This window comes from Mytilus galloprovincialis, chromosome 14 (assembly GCF_965363235.1).
Source record: "Mytilus galloprovincialis chromosome 14, xbMytGall1.hap1.1, whole genome shotgun sequence".
Taxonomy (NCBI): Eukaryota; Metazoa; Mollusca; class Bivalvia; order Mytilida; family Mytilidae; genus Mytilus; species Mytilus galloprovincialis.
This window is the reverse complement of record NC_134851.1, coordinates 68,200,204-68,224,908: the sequence shown is the minus strand read 5'-3', so window position 1 is coordinate 68,224,908 and position 24,705 is coordinate 68,200,204. Positions and strand designations below refer to the sequence as shown.

Below are 24,705 nucleotides of genomic sequence, written 5' to 3'. Positions count from 1 at the left end.
AAAATTGTTTGTATAAACATTGAACGACAAAAATATGTGACGTATACATTTTCTGATGTCAGACACAGTGTTTTTAATTTGATAGATGCTTTTGTGTTCCGTTAAAATTATTTATTTTAAATTGTAACACGATGATGACTGCTGTACCCATATGTCAGACACAGCAATGAATGTGTTTTTAATTTGATAGATGTTTTTGTGTTCAGTTTGAACGGTTTCCTTTAAAGTTGTATTACATTTATTATGTCTGTTTAATTCACGTTTTATTGTCAATATAACGGAATGTGATGACACTGTCGTACACAGTGATAGGTTTAGCGCTTTAAACCATGTTTAATCCACAGTTTTCTACATTTGAAAATGCCTGTACAAAGTCAGGAATATGACAGTTATTGTCCATTCGTTTTAGAGGTGTTTTGTCATTTGATTTTGCAATGATTAGGGACTTTTCGATTTGATTTTCCTAAGAGTTCAATATTTTTGTGATTTTACTTTTTATATCCATTTTTTTTATCAGCAACAGTATAGATGTAGTGCTGGAATGTCATTAACCCGGGCACCGGCAATCGCTCTCTGATTTATGTCTGTGTTGTTCAAACTTGAATTTTCTATGAAAAACTTTGCAATAATTGATGTAATTTTGTCTATTTTTTTTGGTCGCTGTATTCGTTTGTTTTCATAATCATAAGATGTTCGGTGGCCCTTTTCTGGTATCTTTTTGTTGTTATTAGACAATGAAAGAAGCTATAACATGTATTTTTATTTTCGTAAGTGGTAATAGTATGAACATTGAATCATTTGATTTACACTTATAATGAAAAGAAAATGTAAAAATTGTATACAATTTCAAAGCACAGCAATCGTAATTTCATTACATCTTTACAGTCACGTTTTACCGTAAATAATCACACATATTTATGAAAATGGTCTAACAAAATGCAAGTACATGTACACATATCAATAGAAAAAGGACAGAAAGCTACGTATTGCCACCATAGGGGCGCTAAGGTCCGGTTTTGGCCAAAAAATAAAATGTTTGACAACTATTAAAAATTGGCAAATAATGTTTGGAAAATGCATAAAGGTTAGACATATACATAAAACATAAGGATTTTTACCTGACTATATCACAATAACGTCACATTCTGTACAGTTTTACAAAAAATATGAAATATACTTTCATCGCAATTTCCATTATGGACAGCAACAACATAATTTAAGAGAATCTTTATAATAAAATATGACGTTTTCTTTCCAAATATAATGTTGTTTTTTGGATAAGCACATATTTTTCCAATCTAGATTGTACTTAAAACTTGATGGAAAACTTTCTAAATGAAATTTTACAAACTATGCAAAGATTGTCATGGTTTGTTGCCAAGGTAACTAGTTAAATAATTTGGTTTATTTATCTGAATACCTTGTACATCAGTTTAGTTTAAACACATTAAAGAAAATGTATGATATATTTTAAATTTGCAGTAATTTTGGGGCCAAATAAGGGCCTTATGACCCTCACTTCTTTGATATCCTAAAGTACTAATAACCCATTATATTATATCTTTTAGGTGATAAGGTATCATTAATCAGATATTCTACCATGTCTCAAATATTTAATTTTGGGTATTTAACTTTTTTTTAATTTAAAATCAGAACGGAACAATAGATGTTGACACCATTTATGAATCTGATCTTTTACGGCTTATTTACAGTATGCAATTGAGTATTGTTTAAGGCCATACGGTGACATGTAATTGATCAGATATTTGTTCTGAATTCTATGGGTATATGTCTCGTTCGCAATCTTTCAATGTCTCCTTATTTTTAATTCTAGTTGTTTATATTCACCTCCTTTGTGTCTATTTGTCATTTTGGAATTTTTTTTTCAACACTCACAAGTGACAATATTATATCTTTTTATTTAATTGTGTAAAATGTAAAGTTTTTACGACTTTAATGGGCCTGCTTTATCGTTAATAGTCGGTCAACCGAAACGTAACATTTGACCAAAGAGAAACGAGTTATCATTTAGAACTCTAGTTGTGCATTTTGTATTTATTCACTGAAACACTACTGAAATCAATTGTAAATCATCGTTATACACAGCTGTACCAAATAGTTAGATCAACGATAAGCAAGCATCACAACAAAATCTACCAACTAAAGTTATCATATTTCCATTTAAATAATTTATAAACTGGTCAGTCAAAAGTAAAAAGAAAACACAAAACACAAAACAACCACACACTGGATTTATTAGACAGTATACAACTTTGTATAAAAATATATCAATACTTTCAGCCATATGCAAACATATATAACATGCATAACATAATTATGATAATGCTGAAACTTTGAAGAATCTAACTCTGTAGATATATAATTTTCACTCTTTTCACACTTCCTTCTGTACAATGATAATAAAACATAAAATTAAAACAGCGATTACACTACAAGAAGATATTTTTCTGTTTTTACTGTTGCAAACAGACAAAAATTTTACAACATTAGTATGCCACATCTCTGAAGCAGTAAACAAAGGGAATTCATTCTTTTGTAATCACAGATGCCATGTTCAGAATTGTATTGAAGCAACATTTCTACAATATCTGTATGACCCAATCTAGATGCAATAGATAAAGGGGATTCGTTTGTATCAGTGCAAATATTAGGATTAGAATTGTGTTTTAATAATAATTTTACAATGTCGATATGGCCATTCTTTGAAGCAACAAATAAAGGTGATTCATTTCTAACATTACAAATGGTATGATCACAGTGGTGTTCTAATAATAAGTTCACAATATCACTGAATTTATGATGAACATCCTTATCATACTGTATTCCTTTATCAAAAACTCCAATACCAATACATCCCCAGTTTGAAGCAATGAATAAAGGCGACTCCTTTGCATCATTACAAATGTTAGCATCACAATTATGTTGTAACAATAATTCAACAATATCAGTGACCCCCCCCCCCCCCCCTACATGCAATAAACAGTGGTGATTCGTTTCTATAAGTACAGATGTTTGGATCACAGTTGTGTTCTAACAATAACCTAAGGGTGACTGTTTTCTATCATTACAAATATTAGGATCACAATTGTGTTCTAACAATAGTGCAACAATATTAGCATGACCCTCCTTAGAAGCAATAAATAAAGGTGATTCTTCTCTAACATTACAAATATTAGAGTCACATTTGTGTTCTAATAATAATTCTACAATATCAAAATGACCCTCATTAGAAGCAATAATTGAAGGTGATTCTTTTCTCAAATTACAAATATTAGGATCACATTTGTGTTCCAGCAATAGTGTAACAATATCAGCATGACCCTCTTTAGAAGCAAAAAATAAAGATGATTCTTTTATATCATTACAAATATTAGGATCACATTTGTGTTCTAACAATAGTGTAACAATATCAGCATGACCCTCTTTAGAAGCAAAAAATAAAGGTGATTCGTTACTATAATTACAAATATTAGAGTCACATTTGTGTTCTAATAATAATTCTACAATATCAAAATGACCCTCATTAGAAGTAATAAATGAAGGTGATTCTGTTCTCAAATTACAAATATTAGGATCACATTTGTGTTCTAACAATAGTGTAACAATATCAGCATGACCCTTCTTAGAAGCAATAAATGAAGGTGATTCTTTTCTCAAATTACAAATATTAGTGTCACATTTGTGTTCTAACAATAAATTCACTATTTCAATATGATTCTCCTTTGAAGCAATAAATAAAGGTGATTCTTTTTCATCATTACAAATATTAGGAACACATCTGTGTTCTAACAATAGTGTAACAATATCAGCATGACCCTTCTTAGAAGCAATAAATAAAGGTGATTCTTTTTCATTATTACAAATATTAGGATCACATTTGTGTTCTAACAATAGTGTAACAATATCAACATGACCCTCTTTAGAAGCAAAAAATAAAGGTGATTTTTTCCTATAATTATAAAACTTAGGGTCACTTTTGTGTTCTAACAATAATTTCACTAATTCGGTATGATTATCCTTTGAAGCCATTAATAAAGGTGATTCGTAGTCATAATTACAAATATTAGGATTACATTTGTGTTCTAATAGTAATTTCACAATATTAGCATGACCCTCTTTGGAAGCAATAAATAAAGGTGATTCTTTACTATAATTACAAATATTAGGATCACATTTGTGTTCTAACAATAGTGTAACAATATCAGCATGACCCTCCTTAGAAGCAATAAATAAAGGTGATTCTTTTTCATCATTACAAATATTAGGGTCAATTTTGTGTTCTAACAATAGTGTAACAATATCAGCATGACCCTTCTTAGAAGCAAAAAATAAAGGTGATTCGTTACTATAATTACAAATATTAGAGTCACATTTGTGTTCTAATAATAATTCTACAGTATCAAAATGACCCTCATTAGAAGTAATAAATGAAGGTGATTCTTTTCTCAAATTACAAATATTAGGATCACATTTGTGTTCTAACAATAATTTCACTATTTCAATATGATTCTTCTTTGAAGCAATAAATAAAGGTTATTCTTTTTAACAATTACAAATATTAGGATCACATTTGTGTTCTAACAATAGTGTAACAATATCAGCATGACCCTCTTTAGAAGCAATAAATAAAGGTGATTCGTTACTATAATTACAAATATTAGTGTCACATTTGTGTTCTAACAATAAATTCACTATTTCAATATGATTCTCCTTTGAAGCAATAAATAAAGGTGATTCTTTTTCATCATTACAAATATTAGGATCACATCTGTATTCTAACAATAGTGTAACAATATCAGCATGACCCTTCTTAGAAGCAATAGATAAAGGTGATTCCTTTTCATTATTACAAATATTAGGACCACATTTGTGTTCTAACAATAATTTTACAGTATCAGCATGACCCTCTTTAGAAGCAATGAATAAAGGTGATTCTTTACTATAATAACAAATATTAGGATCACATTTGTGTTCTAACATTAGTATAACAATATCAACATGACCCTCTTTAGAAGCAAAAAATAAAGGTGATTTTCTTCTATAATTATCAAAATTAGGGTCACATTTGTGTTCTAACAATAATTTCACTATTTCGGTATGATTCTCCTTTGAAGCTATTCATAAAGGTGATTCGTAGTCATAATTACAAATATTAGGATTACATTTGTGTTCTAATAATAATTTCACAATATTAGCATGACCCTCTTTAGAAGCAATAAATAAAGGTGATTCTTTACTATAATTACAAATATTAGGATCACATTTGTGTTCTAACAATAGTGTAACAATATCAGCATGACCCTCCTTAGAAGCAATAAATAAAGGTGATTCTTTTTCATTATTACAAATATTAGGATCACATTTGTGTTCTAACAATAGTGTAACAATATCAGCATGACCCTCTTTAGAAGCAATAAATAAAGGTGATTCTTTACTATAATTACAAATATTAGGATCACATTTGTGTTCTTACAATAGTGTAACAATATCAGCATGACCCTCTTTAGAAGCAATAAATAAAGATGATTCTTTACTAATATAACAAATATTAGTATTACATTTGTGTTCTAACAATAATTTCACAATATCAGCATGACCCTCTTTAGAAGCAATGAAGAAAGGTAATTCTATACTATCATTACAAATATTAGGATCACATAAGTGTTCTAACAATATATTCACAATATCAGCATGACCCTCTTTAGAAGCAATTAATAAAGGTGATATTGTTCTAATATTCCAAATATTAGGATCACATTTGTGTTCTAACAATAGTGTAACAATATCAGTATGACCCTTCTTAGAAGCAATAAATAAAGATGATTCTTTTTTCCGATTACACATATTAGGTTCACATTTGTGTTTTAACAATAATTTCACTATCTCAGTATGACCCTTCTTAGAAGCAATAAATAAAGGTGATTCTTTTATATCATTACAAATATTAGGATCACATTTGTGTTCTAACAATAGTGTAACAATATCAGTATGACCCTTCTTAGAAGCAATAAATAAAGATGATTCTTTTTTCCGATTACAGATATTAGGTTCACATTTGTGTTCTAACAATAATTTCACTATCTCAGCATGACCCTTCTTAGAAGCAATAAATAAAGGTGATTCTTTTTCATAATTACAAATATTAGGATTACATTTGTGTTCAAACAATAGTGTAACAATAATAGCATAACCCTTCTTTAAAGGTGATTCTTTTTCATAATTACAAATATTAGGATTACATTTGTGTTCAAACAATAGTGTAACAACAATAGCATAACCCTTCTTAGAAGCAATAAATAAAGGTGATTCTTTTATATCATTACAAATATTAGGATCACATTTGTGTTCTAATAATAATTTCACTATTTCAGTATGCCCCTTATTAGCAGCGATGAACAAAGCTGATTCATTTCTAGTGTTGCAAATATTAATATCACATTTGCGTTCTAAGAACAATTTAACATTATTAGTATGTTCCTTCGTAGAATTAAGACATACAGCTGATTCATTGTTGAGCTTTAACAAAAGTCTTACAATATCACTATGGTCATTTTCAGAAACAGGAAATAAAGGAGATATATTCTTAACATTGCAGATGTTAAGATCACTTTGACGTTCTAATAATAATTCAACAATATCAATACGTCCGTTTGCAGATGCAGCAAGTAAAGCTGATATTTTCAGAAAAGTACAGATCATGCAGATCTTAGGATCACAACTATGTTGTAGCAATAATCTAACAATATCAATATGGCCATTTTTAGACGCAGCAATTACAGGTGATATACTGTTATCACTACAGATCATGCAGATGTTCGGATCACATTTATGTTCTAATAATAATCTAACTATATCAGCGTGTTCATCAGAAGATGCAGTATGAACAGGTGATATATTCTTACATGCATTAGGACGACAGCTATATTTTAATAATAATCTAACAATATCAATATGCCCTTTCTCAGATGCAGCAAATAAAGGTGATATATTTTGATTATTACAGATGTAAGGATCACAATTATATTCTAATAATAATTTAACAATATCTGTATGGTTTTTCGCAACTGATTGAAATAATGGTGTTTCACCTTCCTCATTTTTTATGTTAATATCTGCTTTATAATCTAACAACATTTTTATCATATCAATATTACCCTTTGTACATGCTACTTGAAGAGGTGTATTTTTACAAACTTTTTGACCAATATTTGGATCAGCACCGTGATTTAATAGTAACATAATTAAATTAGGACTCTCCTGTCTGGCGGTTTCATATAACGGTGTTTTATTCCATTGATCAAAGACATTCGAATCGGCTCCATGGTCTAACAATAATTTTACAATGCATTCGTTCTTTTGTTGTACTGCAATATGTAAAGGGGTTTCTGTATAACCAGAACCAGAAGCAGAAACATTTCTAGTTATATTTGCATTAGCATTATGAGCTAATAGTAAAAGTACTACATCAATATTACCTGTGTATACAGCAACATGTAACGGTGTTTCACTCGCAACTTCTAACCAACCCTTCATATTAGGATCAGCTTGATGACGTAATAGTAAATTTGCAATGTCGACGTTTCCTTTTTTAGAAGCAAAATACAAAGGAGTACCTTTCCAGTCCCTAACATTTACATCTACATGTTCTGTTAACATAATTGGTACCATATCCCAATAACCTTGACGGGTCATCGATAGTAGCATGTTTGATAAATCTTCACTTGACACATCATGTAATATGCTCTTAATGTCGACTTTATGTCGAAGGTATTGGAACAATTTATTGCGGAAAGTAAAACATTTGAACTGCCTATTAAGAAAAATGTCCTTAATGAAACCGTTTTGATTTTGAATGTCTTTCAAAATTCGTGAAAAATAATTGTCCTCCTCTTTATTATTAACAGTTATAACAATGTTTTCCTTTGCTAGGTTTTGGTTTTCATTTTGTATAGATTCTAATACAAATCTATCACAAATTACATCTCTATGGGCTACCTCAAGAACCAGGTCAAAGAAATGTTCCCCACAAAACGCTAGAAAAATATCATATATCTTGTCATGAAGTATTCTATAGGTAGATACTGTTTTCTTCACATAAGACATCTCGAGCTTGTGTAATTCAGACTTGACGACCTTTATTGAAAAACGCGCTTTAAGATAAAAATGGTCTGATATTGATTCCAACAGTTCTGTCGTATCGTGTGATCTTGATAACACGTTTTCATCTAAACTATTATTAAAGGCAATGAACAGACTCATCGTGGCCAATGTTATTTGATCAGTGGCTTTTCTCCACAAGTCCAAATCACTTTTTATAACACTTATCGGATTAGCAAAGAAATTCTGAACACCGGTTAATTTCTGTTTTGAATAAAGGGAACATAATAGAGGAAAGAAGCTAAATTTTTCCACTAGCCGTGACTGTTTTAAAGCATTTATCTCACTCTCTGTTAAGTAAATACTTGCTATTTGATTTCTTTCAATTTCTGTTAGCCTGTAACTTGAAACAAGATCACAGGCTGTTTTCGACAAAAGTTCTACACCTGCAAATGAACGATCAAGATAAATGTGCTTTCTGCATGATAATAAGATTTTTATCTTGTGATCCTCAATCACTTGTTGTATATTGGTTGCCCATGTTTTCCAACGATTGACGAGTCCAATATCTATTGTTGATTTCCCACAAACATCACCAATAACAAACACTTGTTTATATTTCGGTTCACAGTATTGAATAATGTCTTCGGGATAGTGGACCGGAACAATATAATAACCTTCCTGTGAATTAAGCCGAAGGGCGACATGGTGAATTGCGGTTGATTTCCCACATCCTGATGAACCTACCGCTACAATTACATCTTTAGTTTTGAGAAGTTCTTCAATACGACTGATAGCTCTGGTTTTCACAACCTTATTATCATCCTGTCCCCATTCGTATATCAAATCTTCGTGGATTTCTGTAATCACAATAGATTCCAATTTATCCGAAACGTTTACAAAAACAAAATTAAAAAAAAAATGATTAAAACTGTAATGAAACATATAATGCAGAAACAACATATTTATATTACATTTTGAAATACAGATAGGAGATAGTTAAAAACCATCTTACGACAGCTACTTCGTTAATTTTTCTTTTAATCGTTTAGACAAATGCCAACATCTTGTATTATAAACAGTTAATTGTCTAGATGTCTTTTCGACTTTGATTACATATATTTCCTTTTCCTTTTCGTTCAAGTATACCGAGCACCTTCATTCACTTATACGGAACATCATTTAAGTACATCCAACTTCGAGTTCATGTATACTACATGTACCATGTGGTTGGTGAAAACATTACACGGCAATATCTATCAAACAGAAGTGTCTAAGAAAAATATTGTAGACACATAAAATATTTTCATGTTTACTTTATTTAACTTAAAGTATAAAAGTCATAATGACCATGGCATATCTAAAACATTGAGAAAGACAAATCCTAGAGTATCATTAGTTTGGTAAAATTTTTGTAATTTTTGAAATTTGTTATTTAGATATACCAAGTAGTAACACACTCAATTCGGATAGCTGTTTGTCAATACTTCGCTTACTTTGTAATGCTTTTGGAACTTGACTTGACTCTTTCTGTGAATTTCGTAGTTCTACCAGTATTTCTTTATCATTGTTATTCAGTATCCGATCTTTTAGGTCTTCACAACGTTGTTTAAATTGTGGTCCACCAAGATTTAGAATAGCCTGCAGGAAGAACACATGATACAACATTTTGAGCAAAACGTTTTTCTTTTTTTTCGTTTTATAAATGCATTTCAATGAGTTGAGACAGCCAATTCTATCATCAAATATAAGCTACAAAACCAGAAGGGCGTAAAAAATCGGGCGTTTCTCCTCATTTGTAGCACCCGAGTAAAAACATTTTGACAACCAAATAAAAAAAGTGAAGAGTGATCTTTTTTGCCTGGGATTATTGAACTCGCCCTATATCGAATTATTATACCATTTAAGGAACATTAAAATAATCAAAACGCATCTATCGCATGTCTTAGACTGCTGTGCACTTACATCAATAATTCCTATGATAATTTAAGAACTATTATTATGTATCAGTGTTCCTATAAATATTTCTTCGTAAGATGCTTGCCGTATATTATGTCAATATGTTATTAGCAAAACAGTTTAACAAAATGGCCAACCTTAAATAAAAATTGTTTTACGACCAAACAGAACACATATACACCAACATGATATAAGTTACATTGGACAAAGTTACGAGAACGATCGTCGATGATCGCGGGTCTTATTGAGCTAAATAGAAAACAAAAGAAAACTTTTCTTAAACGGTTTCTCCTCTAGATCATTGAATGTCTTTATAGTTTTGCTATGACTTACAAATTGTTCTTCTAGTGATATTATTTTGTTAAATAATGTTTATGAACGAAGTTACCTGGCAAATGTCGTTCCAGTATGTTTCGAAATCGTTATTTGTCAACGTCCAAGCATCATGATGTGCAAACATGTTTCTGTAGTATTTCAATCTGGACAGATCTGCCCCGTCACCTACATCATTCGGAAATGGTAAAATGTCTCCTATCTGTATTGGCGTGAGGTGTCGAATCAAACAGATCATCAATGTCAAGTCAAACTTTTTTGAAGTGACAGTGCCTGATAAAGATAAATACTTTAAATGATAAAACACATCAATATGTAGCGATTCTGATAAATATGTGTCTAGGAAGGTCTGGCAGACATTTTTATATTTTTATGATCAATATTTTGATTTAATTTGTTTTTTTTAAACTAGTGGATGTTTTTGTGTGTAACAGTATCATTAAGTTTATTTCAGTAAAAGAAAGTGAATATTTTCCGTGACCGATCTTATGTTAAAATCACGTGTGCTTTTCATCAACATAGTATTTGATTACGTATGAGATGAAAAAAAACGTTATAAAAGTAATTTTAATATACAGTTAAGAATATTTGAAAGCTGACGACTTAACAAAACAAGTTTATAAAAAATGGAAAGCAACACGTTTAATAATTCCATGAGCCGAAGTGCTTTTCTGAATTTACCTTCATCAGGAACGCTAAAAGCCAAACATTTGAATCCTATGTAAGTAGGACTTCTTTTATAATGATAGAAAAATGTTCTAAACTTGTCCATGTCCATAAAGTATTAAAGTTTTGCTTTTTATCAATAATTCGATCAAGATGTATACAGCTCTAATGAACGTAGTTTCTTCATATTTTATAAATTAGTGAAACAAACGGTACACGTTATAATTAGTAACAATAGGAATAATGAATTCCCAGTAAAACTTGATTTGCGACCACCAAATTGGAAATAGATTTCCGTAAATCTTCGAATACAACACTGTTATCTCCATATTGGTCATTTACACTTGAATTTAATTTCACCTGACGATGGAAACAATAAATCCCACTGGATCTGGTTAATGATTCTCTTTCTTTTTAATGGTTCTAAGACTTTAAATTTGTCTTGCTTTAAAGCTGTCTCAAGTCCATTTGTTGGATGAAACTCTTCGTCAAATTTTACTCTCACGGCAGAAGGAGCAACTTTATACAGCAGACTGATGATCCGCAAATAATTAATCTCTTCTGATTCCGACATGATGTTTGATCCAGTATAATCCAGATTATCGTATTTTTTCTCTGTTTCGAAGTAAGAATATAACATGTTAAAATAAGTTCCGGTACTACATTGTTATCACATGACAGCTTTCTCAATTTGCAAAGAAAATATCGATCAAAAGACGAAAATAAATAACTAATCGAGGCACTATGATATAAATGTACTACTTACGATAGGCTACACTATTCCTATTTTATTCCTATTGTTACAATCCTTTCACCGCAAGTTACTCAAAATTGTCACTTACTTCTCACATCGATAGAATCATTCAGCCTGGAAAGCACATCCTGGTTATTACAGAGATCGTATCCCTATTTCGGGGCTCGGTTAACCACATCTCTGTAATAATCAGGATGTGCTTTCCAGGCTGAATGATTCTATTGATGTGAGAAATAAGTGACAATTTTGAGTAATGTGTGGTGATAGAATTGTAACAATAGGAATATAATAGGAATAGTGTAGCCTATCGTAAGTGTCTGTGCCAAGATAGGTGCCTGTAGTTTATTTGTTTTCCTTTGTTGCTGTATGACATATTTGGTTTCGTTAATTATTTTTCATACATACGTCAGGCCGTTAGCTTTCTCGTTAGAACTCTTTACATTTGTTACTGGTATGTCGGTGCTTTTTATGACTGACTATGCGGTATGCGTTTTTTTATTGGTTGAATTTCATAGGCTGTAAAGTTACCTATTGTTGTTGATTTATGATTTATTTGGTGTCTTGTGGAGATATGTCTCATTGGCAATCATACCTCTTCTTCATATTTGTATCACCTATAACAAATTTAAGAGAGTTGACGTTACAAAGTTGTTGTCATTGTCTGAAACATCCAATTCACAAGGGTCTCTGCAAGTTAAAAAAACAACATATTTCAATGTCTATATACTGGGTTTTAAAACAAATTTTTATGATTAAAGGATCTTAGCTAACCATTGGCTAACTTTTACATTGTTGATACTATATTGAAACACAAAGCATGGAGATTTGAAACCAAACATAGTATATTTAAACATCATGGAGGTGTTTGATATACAAATTAAATTCGAGATTTTTATAAGTTTTTTCGCCCTCTTTATGTCTAATTATGGTCGTTTGAAGTCAGACTGCAGCCATTTAATAGAAGTTAAAAACTTGTTAACACCAACTTGGTTCGGTAAGTTTTCGACTAGAAATTGTTAGATCCATTGTGAAGCACACAAATTATTCATCATTCAGTTCTTTATTATTTCTATTTAAGGACATGACGTTTATATTTCCAATAATTTACATTCTGCAACACGACGAGCCAGCATAGCGAAGTCGATCCAGTTTTATAAACATCATGCAAAGTGCACGTGACTTGGATCTAACCATGCTAACAATAAACGATAATTTTCCATTTTTCAATCACAATTGAATTTTCAATGATTAATACTTTATCTTTATCTTATTATACTTGAGATTTATTTCGTATCAAATAAAATAATTTTTATTATATTTGAAATTTATTAAGAGTTAACAATAACTTAAAACTAGGTTGACAATTTAGATTTGATTTGCTTTATCAAACTTAGTGTACATTTGAGTTACATTTTACATTTTCAAACGTAATAGAAATATTGGAATACGCATTAAACATATGTATGTGCATGCATTTATAAGTTCCGATTTTTTTTCTCTCACTAAATTAGATTCTTCTATAGTTTAGATGCAATGAAGTAACCTCTACTGCTACACATGTGAATGTTTGTCACTGACTTACAAACATGTAACCTAAAAAACAAGATATGTACAAAGTTCACAAAACAAATTATTTGAATCTCTCTGTATGAATTTTTAAACCCAAAAGGGTCCATTATTAATAAATTAACAATTTCTATATCTAAATGCCAGGTTATCAAATATATTAAACATTTTGATATTTACTTTTTATTTTATTAATCATAAACTATAAAAAAAAAGCTTATTCCTACTTGAAAAAATAAATACGTGACACTGTATTCAAACGAGAAAACTAACGGTATAATTTTTTTACAAAAAGATGAACGAAAAACAAATATGTAACACATAAACAAAAGACTTTTGTTTCATGTACTTTCAAGAATCACAGTTTATGTTCTAACTCAATAAAGACGTTTTAACTGGCACCCGAGCATGAATCAGTTGTATGACATGACAACATAAAAAGACACATGTTACGGCCAGAAATCGCCTTTAAATTGTAGCCAACATAAGACACAAATTAATAATAAAATTTAACAATATTTATTATACAAAAGTTTACAAGAAGTATTACACAAATATTACTGTCAACTTAACTGTCAAAATATGAGTCCAATCTTTTATCTGTATCTGTATCCGGATATCTTCCGGAATCAAATCTGAATATTATGTTCACTACTACGGCCACAATCCAGTATGATGTTGTTTGTAGAATTAAATTTTCAATCTAAATTGCTGTGAATACTAAAGTTTATCGATGTCTAAGTCTAAGTCCAAGAGTGCAAGAGTGAGAGTTTAACTTTAGTGTCTGTATATATATAGTTGTCATGGAAGATTCTAGAACAGTCTATAATGGAACATCCTGGAAAGTAACAACGGAAGTTTCTAGTATGTAAAATGTAGAAGTTTATATAACGCATCTTTTATTAGGATCATTCTGGAAAGTTCCAATCATTCTGTAATTGTTCCAGTGATTTCTAAATTGCACAGTTCTAAGATTATTCTGTAAACAACTATCAGGCCACACAACACAAATCAGGCCAACATAAATAAATACAATAATTACAATATCATAACACCTCCCCCCTTAAAAGAAGTTTTAGTGTAACAAAAACTTATCATGAATAATATGCACAAAAATACATAGTATATACAAAGTGTTTTAATAAGCTCTAGATAAAGCATCTGCTATATCATTATCTTTACCCTTAATGTGTTTTACAATTATATCATATTCCTGTAACAATAAACTCCACCTAGTCAACCTCTGATTCTTGTTTCTCATTTTATGTATATAGTTGAGAGGATTATGATCAGTAGAAACAAGAATAGGATATACAGTGGGATTCAAATATACATCAAAGTGTTGAAGTGCTGACAACATTGCAAAACACTCTTTTTCAATAGTTGAATAATTTTTCTGATGTTTATCTAATTTCTTAGAAAAATATGATATAGGTTTCTCAACATTATCATCTGTCTCTTGATATAAAACAGCTCCAATTCCTACATCGCTTGCATCAACGGCAAGTTTAAATTGTTTTTCAAAGTCTGGAGTAATCAGAACTGGACTATTAATTAGAAGTGATTTGCTATTTTCAAAAGCGTTTTGACAATTTTCACTCCAGATAAATTTAAAATCTTTTCGTAAAAGATGAGTCAATGGTTGTACCACAGTAGCAAAATTTGAACAAAATTTTCTGTAAAATCCAATCATGCCTAAATATCTCATAAGTTGTTTTCTATTTGTAGGAGGAGGAAATTTGGAAATGGCTTCCACTTTAGCCATAATAGGTTTCACTTGACCTTGGCAAACTGTATGCCCTAAATAATCAACAGTGGCCTGACAAAATTCACTTTTACCAAGATTAACAGTCAAATTTGATTGTGACAATCTATCAAAAGTATCATACATTGTGTTAAATGCTGTTCCCAGCTATCACTACATACAATTAGATCATCAATATAAGCATAACAACAGTTTAAATCTTTTATAACATTATTGATCATTCTTTGAAATGTAGCTGGTGCACTTTTCATGCCAAACGGCGTTACAGTATATTGAAATAAGCCATCTGGTGTAACAAAAGCTGATATTTCACGAGCTCTCTGCTCACAAGTTTTGCTTGACCAATGTTGTCAATACAATCGTCTATCCTTGGAATCGGATAGGAATCAGATTTTGAGACTGAATTTACTTTTCTGAAATCAGTCACGAAACGAAAGGTTTTATCTGGTTTTGGCACAAGGAGACAAGGATAGCTCCATTCACTGTTACTCGGCTCAATAATATCATTGTCAAGCATATATTTAATTTCTTTTCTCATATCTTCAAGTTTGAGTGGAATAAGCCGGTAAGGATGTTGCTTAATTGGAGAAGAATCTCCTACATCAACATCATGACAAACAGCAGTGGTTTTGTTTGGCACATCTGGAAAAAGATTTTTAAAAGAAAATACCAAAGTTTTTATTTCTTCTCTACGATCAAAAGACAGATGTGCAAGTTTTGAGTCTAAATTTGACAAAATTTCTGAATTTTTCAATCTAACCGTCTTTTCCATAGTTTTAGAACTAAAAGGTGGTTCAATTACATCTGGTTTGTCATGATTGTTCTCAAATTTAACCATGTCTAAAGTGGCAACTGGTTTACTCTCACGCTCAAAATATGGTTTTAACATATTAATATGACACACTCTGTTTTGTTTACGCCGACCTGGAGTTTTTACAATATAATTTAAATCATTGATTTTACTGTCTATTGTATAAGGACCACACTATTTAGCTTGTAAAGGATGTCCAGGGACTGGCAAAAATACAAGTACCTTATCACCAGGCTCAAAAACTCTATCCCTGGCATCTTTATCATACCAAATTTTCATCTTGCTCTGTACATTTTTTAAAGTTTTTCTGAGCAATTTGACAAGCAGCATACAATTTTTCTTTAAATCTAGATACATAGTCTAAAAGATTCAAGTCAGTATGTTCAGTAAGCCACTTTTCCTAAATCAATTTTAACGGTCCCCTTACAGTATGGCCAAATAACGACTCAAAGGGACTAAATCCAAGGGATTCTTGAACAGCCTCTCGGACTGCAAAAAGTAGAAAGTGAACTCCATCATCCCAGTCTCTGTCAAATTGAAGACAAAAAGTTCTAATCATGTTCTTCAATGTTTGATGAAAACGTTCTAAGGCACCTTGAGATTCTGGATGGTACGCACTTGATCTATACTGAGCAATCCCTAACTGGTACACGACTTGCTGAAATAAACCTGACATGAAATTTGATCCCTGGTCGGACTGTATAGACATAGGAAGTCCTACTAATGTGAAAAATTTGATAAGAGCTTTGACAATAGTAGGTGTCTTGATATTTCTTAGCGGAATAGCCTCAGAAAAGCGTGTGGATGTACACACGATTGTCAATAAATACGCATTTCCAGTTTTGGTCTTTGGTAAAGGTCCTACGCAGTCAATTAGAACTCTGCTGAAAGGTTCGTCAAAGTCTGGAATAGGCAGAAGTGGTGCTGGTGGTATTTTCTGGTTAGGCTTACCAACAACCTGGCATATATGGCATGATTTGCAGTATTCTGCGACATCATTTCGAAGTCTGGGCCAGTAGAAATGCTGCAAGATCTTAAGGCAAGTCTTCCTTATACCTAAGTGTCCAGCCAAGGGGGTGTCATGGGAAAGACTAATAATTTCTTGCCTATAAACTTTAGGCACCACCACTTGGTATACCACTCTCCATTCCTCCTCTGGAGTAGCATCAGGAGGCCTCCACTTCCTCATTAAAATGCCGTCCTGATGGTAATAGCATTCGGCCACTTTGGCTGCTTCCTCCTGTGGTTGAGCCCGCTGGTTGAGCTGAAGAACCTCAGGGTCTTTATGTTGTTCTTCGAATAAATTCTTTCGGTCTAATGAATGGCTGTTTACGTCTGGCCATGGCATAATAACATTCTTGTTAACACTAGGTGGTCTTATTTTGGCCTTTTCTGAGCTACCAGGACCTTCAATGTCAGCTAGGAAAGTGTCAGAAAGGTCCATGTAATCAAACTGGTTTTCTTGCAAATCCTCATCTTGTTGTTTTCTAGCCATCGCCCTAGTGACAACACAAGCTGGATACAATTCAGCATCATCTTCAGGTAATTTAACATCCACCACCGGTTCACTGGTAACAATTGGTTCAGCAACCACTTTGTTCCTAGCTAGATCATTTCCTAGCAATAATGTAACACCCTCTACAGGGAGATTAGGACGAACACCTACAACAACTGGTCCAGTTATCAAATCTGACTTCAGATAAATACGATGGAGAGGAACATCTATACAACCCAACTCTACACCTTGTAACAAAACGGAGGCACCAACAGAAGTCTTCTCGGACAAACGCAACACACCTTCTAACAATAAGGACTGAGAAGCTCCAGTGTCCCGTAAAATCTTAATAGGCTGAAGAGTGGTATCATCAACAATAGAAACAAACCCATCAGACATAAAGGGTTTATATTCCTCCATGTAATCCCAAAAACTGGACTTAAAAACCTGACTCGCAGGACATTCCAACGTACTGGTAATATAAGGTGTCGTACAAGCCCTGGACTTCGGCTTATTATCTCGCTCATTCTTCTTCTGGAGTCTAAAACAATCAGCCATCAGATGACCATTTTTCTTACAATAAGCACAAATCAGTGACTTCTTCTCAAAAGTATCAAATTTTGGACTAGACATATTATAACTGGACTGACTCTTATTCTGTGCAACAGGCTTACTATCAGTACGCTCAGTGCTTTGATTTTTTGTAATTTCCACTTGAAGTATTAACATGTTGACCCTTGAAACTTCTTTTATGTGAAAGGGTATAATTATCTGAAATTACAGCTGCATCATGTATTGTCCCAACAGTTTTGTCGTCTAAATGTGTTTTTAAGTCTAAATGAACACATTGTTTGAACTCTTCTAATAACATAAATTGTCTTAGGTTATCAAAATTGTTATCTGTTTTCTTTGAAGTAAGCCATTTATCAAATAGATCTTCTTTTTCCCGAGCAAATTTCACATAGGTTTGCGAATCAAACTTTTTATAAGATCTAAATTTCTGTCTATATGCTTCTGGTACTAGCTCATAAGCTTTCAAAACTTCCTGTTTCACCGTGTCATAATCGGAACTTTTTTCTGATGGAAGTGCGGAGTATATTTCAGCGGCCTTACCCTCTAAAACACTTTGTAGCATCGTAGTCCAATACGGCATTGGCCATTTCAAATTATTAGCAATTTTCTCAAAGTGTGGAAAATATTTATCGACTGTTTTTTCACAAAATTTGGGAACTAAACGTATATTTTTTGCTGCATCAAAATATTCTGATTTCGACTGGACTTTAGTGTTGCTTTCTTCTTTGACCATTTCAGTTTTTATTTTCTCCATCTCTAGCCTTTCCCTCATTTCAAGTTCTGCCTGTTTTAATTTAAGTTCATCTTGTTTTTTCTCCATCTCCAACCTTTCCTTCATTTCCAGTTCTTTTAGTTTAAATTCATCTTCTTTTTCTTTTTTTTTCCATTTCTAATCTTTCCTTCATTTCCAGTTCTGCTTGTTTTAATTTAAATTCATGTTCTAATTCAAGCTGTTTTAATTTAAAGGCATCAACATTTTTCTAAAATTTCTGCGTCAACTAATTTGTCTATAACCAACTTTTTTTTATAATTTGTTTTCTCATAGATACTTTAAAAACTAATTTTAGATGTTTAGCAAGCAACACTAATTCGTCTTTCTTTAAATTATCAAAACTCTCCAGGTCAAGCGTTTTCAAAAATTTACCGGCATCAAATGCCATTTTGTAGAATTTTGTTGGCTACTTATAATAAAAATACTGAATAAATTTTAAATAAGATATTTTCGTTATCCCGGACGAGCCCCCAATTTCTGTTACGGCCAGAAATCGCCTTTAAATTGTAGCCAAGAAAAGACACAAATCAATAATAAAATTTAACAATATTTATTATACAAAAGTTTACAAGAAGTATTACACAAATATTACTGTCAACTTAACTGTCAAAATATGAGTCCAATCTTTTATCTGTATCTGTATCCGGATATCTTTCGGAATCCAATCTGAATATTATGTTCACTACTACGGCCACAATCCAGTATGATGTTGTTTGTAGAATTAAAGTTTCAATCTAAATTGCTGTGAATACTAAAGTCTATCGATGTCTAAGTCTAAGTCCAAGAGTGCAAAAGTGAGAGTTTAACTTTAGTGTCTGTATATATATAGTTGTCATGGAAGATTCTAGAACAGTCTATAATGGAACATCATGGAAAGTTACAACGGAAGTTTCTTGTAAAATGTAGGAGTTTATATAACGCATCTTTTATTAGGATCATTCGGGAAAGTTCCAATCATTCTGTAATTGTTCCAGTGATTTCTTAACTGCACAGTTCTAAGATTATTCTGTAAACAACTATCAGGCCACACAACACAAATCAGGCCAACATAAATAAATACAATAATTACAATATCATAACACACAAAAAAATGGCTGAACTCGATCAAAAAGATATTGTCAGAATATTTTTCACTTATGAGTTTGAATGTCCCTAGCTTTGCTATCTTTTTACTCTCTGTATCAACGTATAAGTACGATACTGTACAAAAGTAAAAAAAAAATACATGTCTAACAAATTTACAACAACACAAAAATATTTGCAGAAAGAATGAAAAAAAAAAATCAAATGAAAAAATCAAAAGATCAATGAATATTAAGGATAATATGCATGATATGTATGCTTATTCAAAATGAGTGGCTTGTTGTGAAACTGCATCATAATCGTCAATTTAAAGAAGAAAAGGTTTTGACCATCAATCAAATTAAACACGTATAGCGTTGGTAGAAAAGTTTATGTTTCATTTCAATAGATTTAAACTTCATGCAAATCAATTGATATATAGATATGAGTTTTCTCAAATTTAACCCATCAATGTTAAAACACTCAAATAAGCGTCAGAACATATTTGTTTTGTCCTCAGCGGGATTCGGACTCATCGCAACACCCTACTGCATCGTGTCTAGCTCCATATATAACTCAACCAGCTAGGCGACATTAACCTTTAGTCAATTTAGAGTTCTAAGATTGTTGGGCTAAATGTAAGATGAATTATATACCTTATGGTGTTATCCATGTATAACCATGTTTTTTTTCGATTGAGAATGTCTATAATAAAGTTGTCACATGTTTAGCCATGCATAATGAAATTCAGTATGGGAATGTGTCAAAACGACAACAACCCGACAATAGAGCAGACAACAGCTGAAGGCCACCAATTGGTCTTCAGTGCAGCGAGAAAGGATATTTTGATATTATACATAAGTTCGTGATGTATACCTACTGCATGTTTTCTGATATTCAATCCACACTGGAAATTCTCCAACTTCAGACTTTAATTAGCATTTGTAACTCATCACTGCAGAAGAAGACAAATCGCGCATCTGATTAACACAATTATAAAACTGGTATCTATGATGGTGTTTTTTTTTTATTTTATCAAAACAGGTCTCATTATTTATTATAGCGAACTTGAAATATTATATATCATGTGAAATTGAAGTCCAATTGAAAACGACACTGTTTTATTCCAGATCTATAAGCATGTATATCAAAAGATACAAACAGAAGCTTATTCAACGTTAAAACAATTTTCCACTATAAGCGAATGTTACTTTTACAAATATAAGGACTTTGTTAGCTAAATCTACAAATTTTATAAGATATTATGATTTTTTATTGCAATAGATTAATATGCTAATTGCTATAACCGGTTGGTGAATTATTTTATTAAGGATGAAAGCCTTGTACGTACATGACCTGAAATGAGACACGTAGCAGAATTTTTCACGCTTGAACAAAATTTATCGTTCATAAATAGAAACATTAATTTATTGTGACTAGTCGAACAGGATGTGTGTGCATATAAATATAGTTTATATTCATCATTCGATGGATCCTGTATCACAGCTTTAAAGTAAAACGATTAACATGATTAATTCGTGCTATTTGTCTAAGAAGATGTATTTGTGTGTATAACATATTTTATGTTAATCCTTTCCTTCAGGTGTAATATTATTAAATCAAAGTAGTTCATATCCGGTTGCATATGAATATAAATTCATTTTCACTTGTTTATGGTAAAACTCTTATAATATGAAACATGTTTAATTTCTTTTTAAATGTGAAGTTTCATATGACTTTAACATAAATTCTTTCTCATATGCTTTGAACTCCAATATTTCTTCCTAATATAATTTTTGTAATGGTATACTTTGAAATTATATACGCAGTTTTACACGCCTCAAATGGTATGAATGAAATGTTTCAAACGTAGTTTTAATAACTTGTCAGACAGGACTAGTAAAGTGATATCTTGAAAGCTGATCAAGGATGATGATAATCGGATAGTATATAGTGTAAATGTTTTGTGGGTATGTCATACATGATAACATATACAGATAAAAATAAAAAAAAAAAGTTAAATTAGCAAAAGGACAAGGAAGACAAATTTCTGTCTGTGCATTTGTTTTAGTAACGTTTTTATCATGATAAAATACTACTGTTAGTTTAATCATAAAAACATCAGAATTTGGACATTAATTTCTATTTTTATTTTTATTCTTCTTCACCGTTTCAGAGTACAATATTTATCAACTCGTGAGAATTATTCATGTAAGTAAAACATTCGTAAATTTAATAACTACAAGTATAATTTAGTCATACCATAGTTATCAAAAGTACCAGGATTATAATTTTATACGCCAGACTCGCGTTTCGTCTACATAAGACTCATCAGTGACGCTCAGATCAAAATAGTTAAAAAGCCAAACAAATACAAAGTTAAAGAGCATTGAGGACCCAAAATTCCAAAAAGTTGTGCCAAATACGACTAAGGTAATCTACTCCTGGGGTAAGAAAATCCTTAGTTTTTCGAAAAATTCAAAGTTTTGTAAACAGAAAATTTATAAAAATGAAAATATAATTGATATTCATGTCAACACCGAAGTGCTGACTACTGGGCTGGTGATACCCTCGGGGACGAAACGTCCACCAGCAGTGGCATCGACCCAGTGGTGTTAATAGTTATCAAAAGTACCAAGATTATAATTTTATACGCCAGACGCGCGTTTCGTCTACATAAGACTTGTCAGTGACGCTCAGAATTGTATTTGGGTCGTTTTCGTTAAGCCAAACTGCACTAACAACTTTACTGCACAATTCACTCGCAAATGCGTTGTTTTTATGAATTTAATGTAGACCATGACACTTATTTCAAATAATACCAAAGCACGGTTAATTTAGAACAATATCAAGTATTATACCAATGGATGACCTTTGTAAAACGTATTCTACCAGTGAGAGTTAGAAAATATAGTTATTAAATATGTCGAAAATAGCATTAGCTAAAGCTTTCTTACATTTTGACGAAAGATTCGAATTAATGAAAAGGTAGCATGTGGGCCATTTCAACTCTAACACTTTAACTCTATGTTTTATCCATTCTTTTCTAAATCATACGTACACGTGTCTACAAATTTTAGCATATCCTAAATAAAACCCACCAGCCCTATAATGTCCAAAAATAAAGAAAAAGAGTTTCAAGTACACTTATTGGCAATCATACCACATCTTCTTTTTTATATTACGTCTGATACGTTAATTTTGTTACAAACATTTGTGAGAAATCTGTTCAAAAATGCAATTACCTATTTTAATTAAATGAAAGTGTTTAAGTCTGAACCTTTAAATTTAACCACAATCATTTCATTTTTAATCAAATCAAATTGATAACGACAGTTATAGAGATATGCACGACAACGAAGTTGCAATGTTAAGAAAGAGTAGTGTTTTCTATCATTGTCAAGATTGAATGTGAAAAAGATAATGCGAATCTTGTGATCGCAAGAAACAGATGCGAAATGGAAGAGAAATTTTCATTTTTTTACTTGTAGAAAGAAAATAAGTTCGGTGATACCATTTTTTCCTTATACTTAATTTGAGCATATCATAAGACCTATCTTCTCATATTCTATTTCAAAATTATATCGCATAGATCTCTTTTTATGCACACAAAAATGTTTATACATTAATGATAAATGTTTATCACCGTAGTTAACCGTATACAAATGATTTATGTGGATCGAATCAGTCAATTAAATGATTTACCTTTGTTTCACTTTCAATGTTGACATTCTTTTCCTTTAAATGACCAGTACACGTTCAATGCATGCGTTGAGAATTTCTAGCTTGCGTGTTAAACTGAAGTTCACATGAATACGGATTTAATGAGGTCAAATTATTCACTTGCAAATGAATAATTAATTACTTGATTATCAATGTTTCTTAGCGTAATTTAACAAAATTGAACCTTTTTGGCTGCTAAAGGCGGATTATTATTTCACTTGCATTATTGAATGAACAAAAAAAAACCATGTATCTCGAAGCTAGTGCCCCTTTAACAATATATGCAAATTTGGCAATTTGCGCGTTTTAGAGTTTGAAAAATGACACGAGAAGCCATACTTGAAAAAGAAAAAAGCCAGCGTAGTAAAATCTTCATTCAGAAAAAAAGTATGAAAAAGATAACAACGATTTTCCTAAAGATTACATAGATATGTCAAAGTTAAGGATTCTTTAAACAAGTCTTATGTTTAAACGATCAAGCGTACATACTTTTCGTCAAGTTGTAAGAAAGCTATATTTTAGCTAATTACAACAAAGGTTCATGAAAAAAGTCGGAAAATGTGTAAACCTTAAGCTGACATAAGACAGATTACACCATGAAAGAAGACATACATTTCACGTTAAAAAAAAGGTCTCAAATTACATATAAAACTAAAGATTTAGCATCCTTTTAAATAACTATTTGGCTACAAATATAATTGTCAATTGTGAAAAAAAAAATGAAATTGCTTGTGCCTGTTACAAGTCTTTTCGTTAAGTTATTTCGTTAGTTTAAATTTATCATATTTGATTTTCGTAAGTAGTTTTGTGTTAAATGAGGCAAATGTTCACGTTCGCATTGTTTCACATGTTGTTATATTCAACAAATGCATATTCGCAGATTATACTGTTTGTTTTTTTTATTATTTTATTGGTTGCCTAAAAATTTCTTTGTAGCTTATGAAAGGACCTTGTTTTGGAACACAGGTGGAGCAGAAGTATCACTTTCATTTTTTTTTCGGATTTTGTTATCAAATAATTGATGTACTATCAAAAATTAATTTAGCATGTCGCGTTCTTAATTAGACACAGATAGAAATAACAATACTTTGGATTGTAATTAAAATAC

The 24,705-nt window shown here is 31.3% G+C and overlaps 1 protein-coding gene across 1 annotated transcript; it reads right to left on the bottom strand.

Moving 5' to 3' along the window:
- Positions 1 to 3,051: 3,051 nt before the first annotated feature.
- Positions 3,052 to 11,820, bottom strand: LOC143058161 (uncharacterized). The gene is made up of 5 exons (XM_076231624.1): positions 11,437 to 11,820; positions 10,466 to 10,683; positions 9,615 to 9,759; positions 5,495 to 8,978; positions 3,052 to 3,970 (listed from the first exon to the last, which is right to left on the bottom strand). The coding sequence occupies exons 1-5, from the start codon at positions 11,714 to 11,716 to the stop codon at positions 3,052 to 3,054; spliced, it is 5,046 nt and encodes a 1,681-aa protein (XP_076087739.1). The 5' UTR covers positions 11,717 to 11,820.
- Between the last annotated feature and the right edge of the window lie 12,885 nt (positions 11,821 to 24,705).

Excerpts from the sequence above, each read along its gene's own strand:
- LOC143058161 (XM_076231624.1), bottom strand. The coding sequence starts at position 11,716 with ATGTTATATTCTTACTTCGAAACAGAGAAAAAATACGATAATCTGGAT. Across the intron at positions 9,760-10,465 it reads ACTGGAACGACATTTGCCAG|GCTATTCTAAATCTTGGTGG; the intron begins GTAACTTCGTTC and ends TTCTTCCTGCAG. Across the intron at positions 3,971-5,494 it reads GCTGATATTGTTACACTATT|GAAAAAATCACCTTTATTTT; the intron begins GTAAGAACACAA and ends TTATAATTATAG.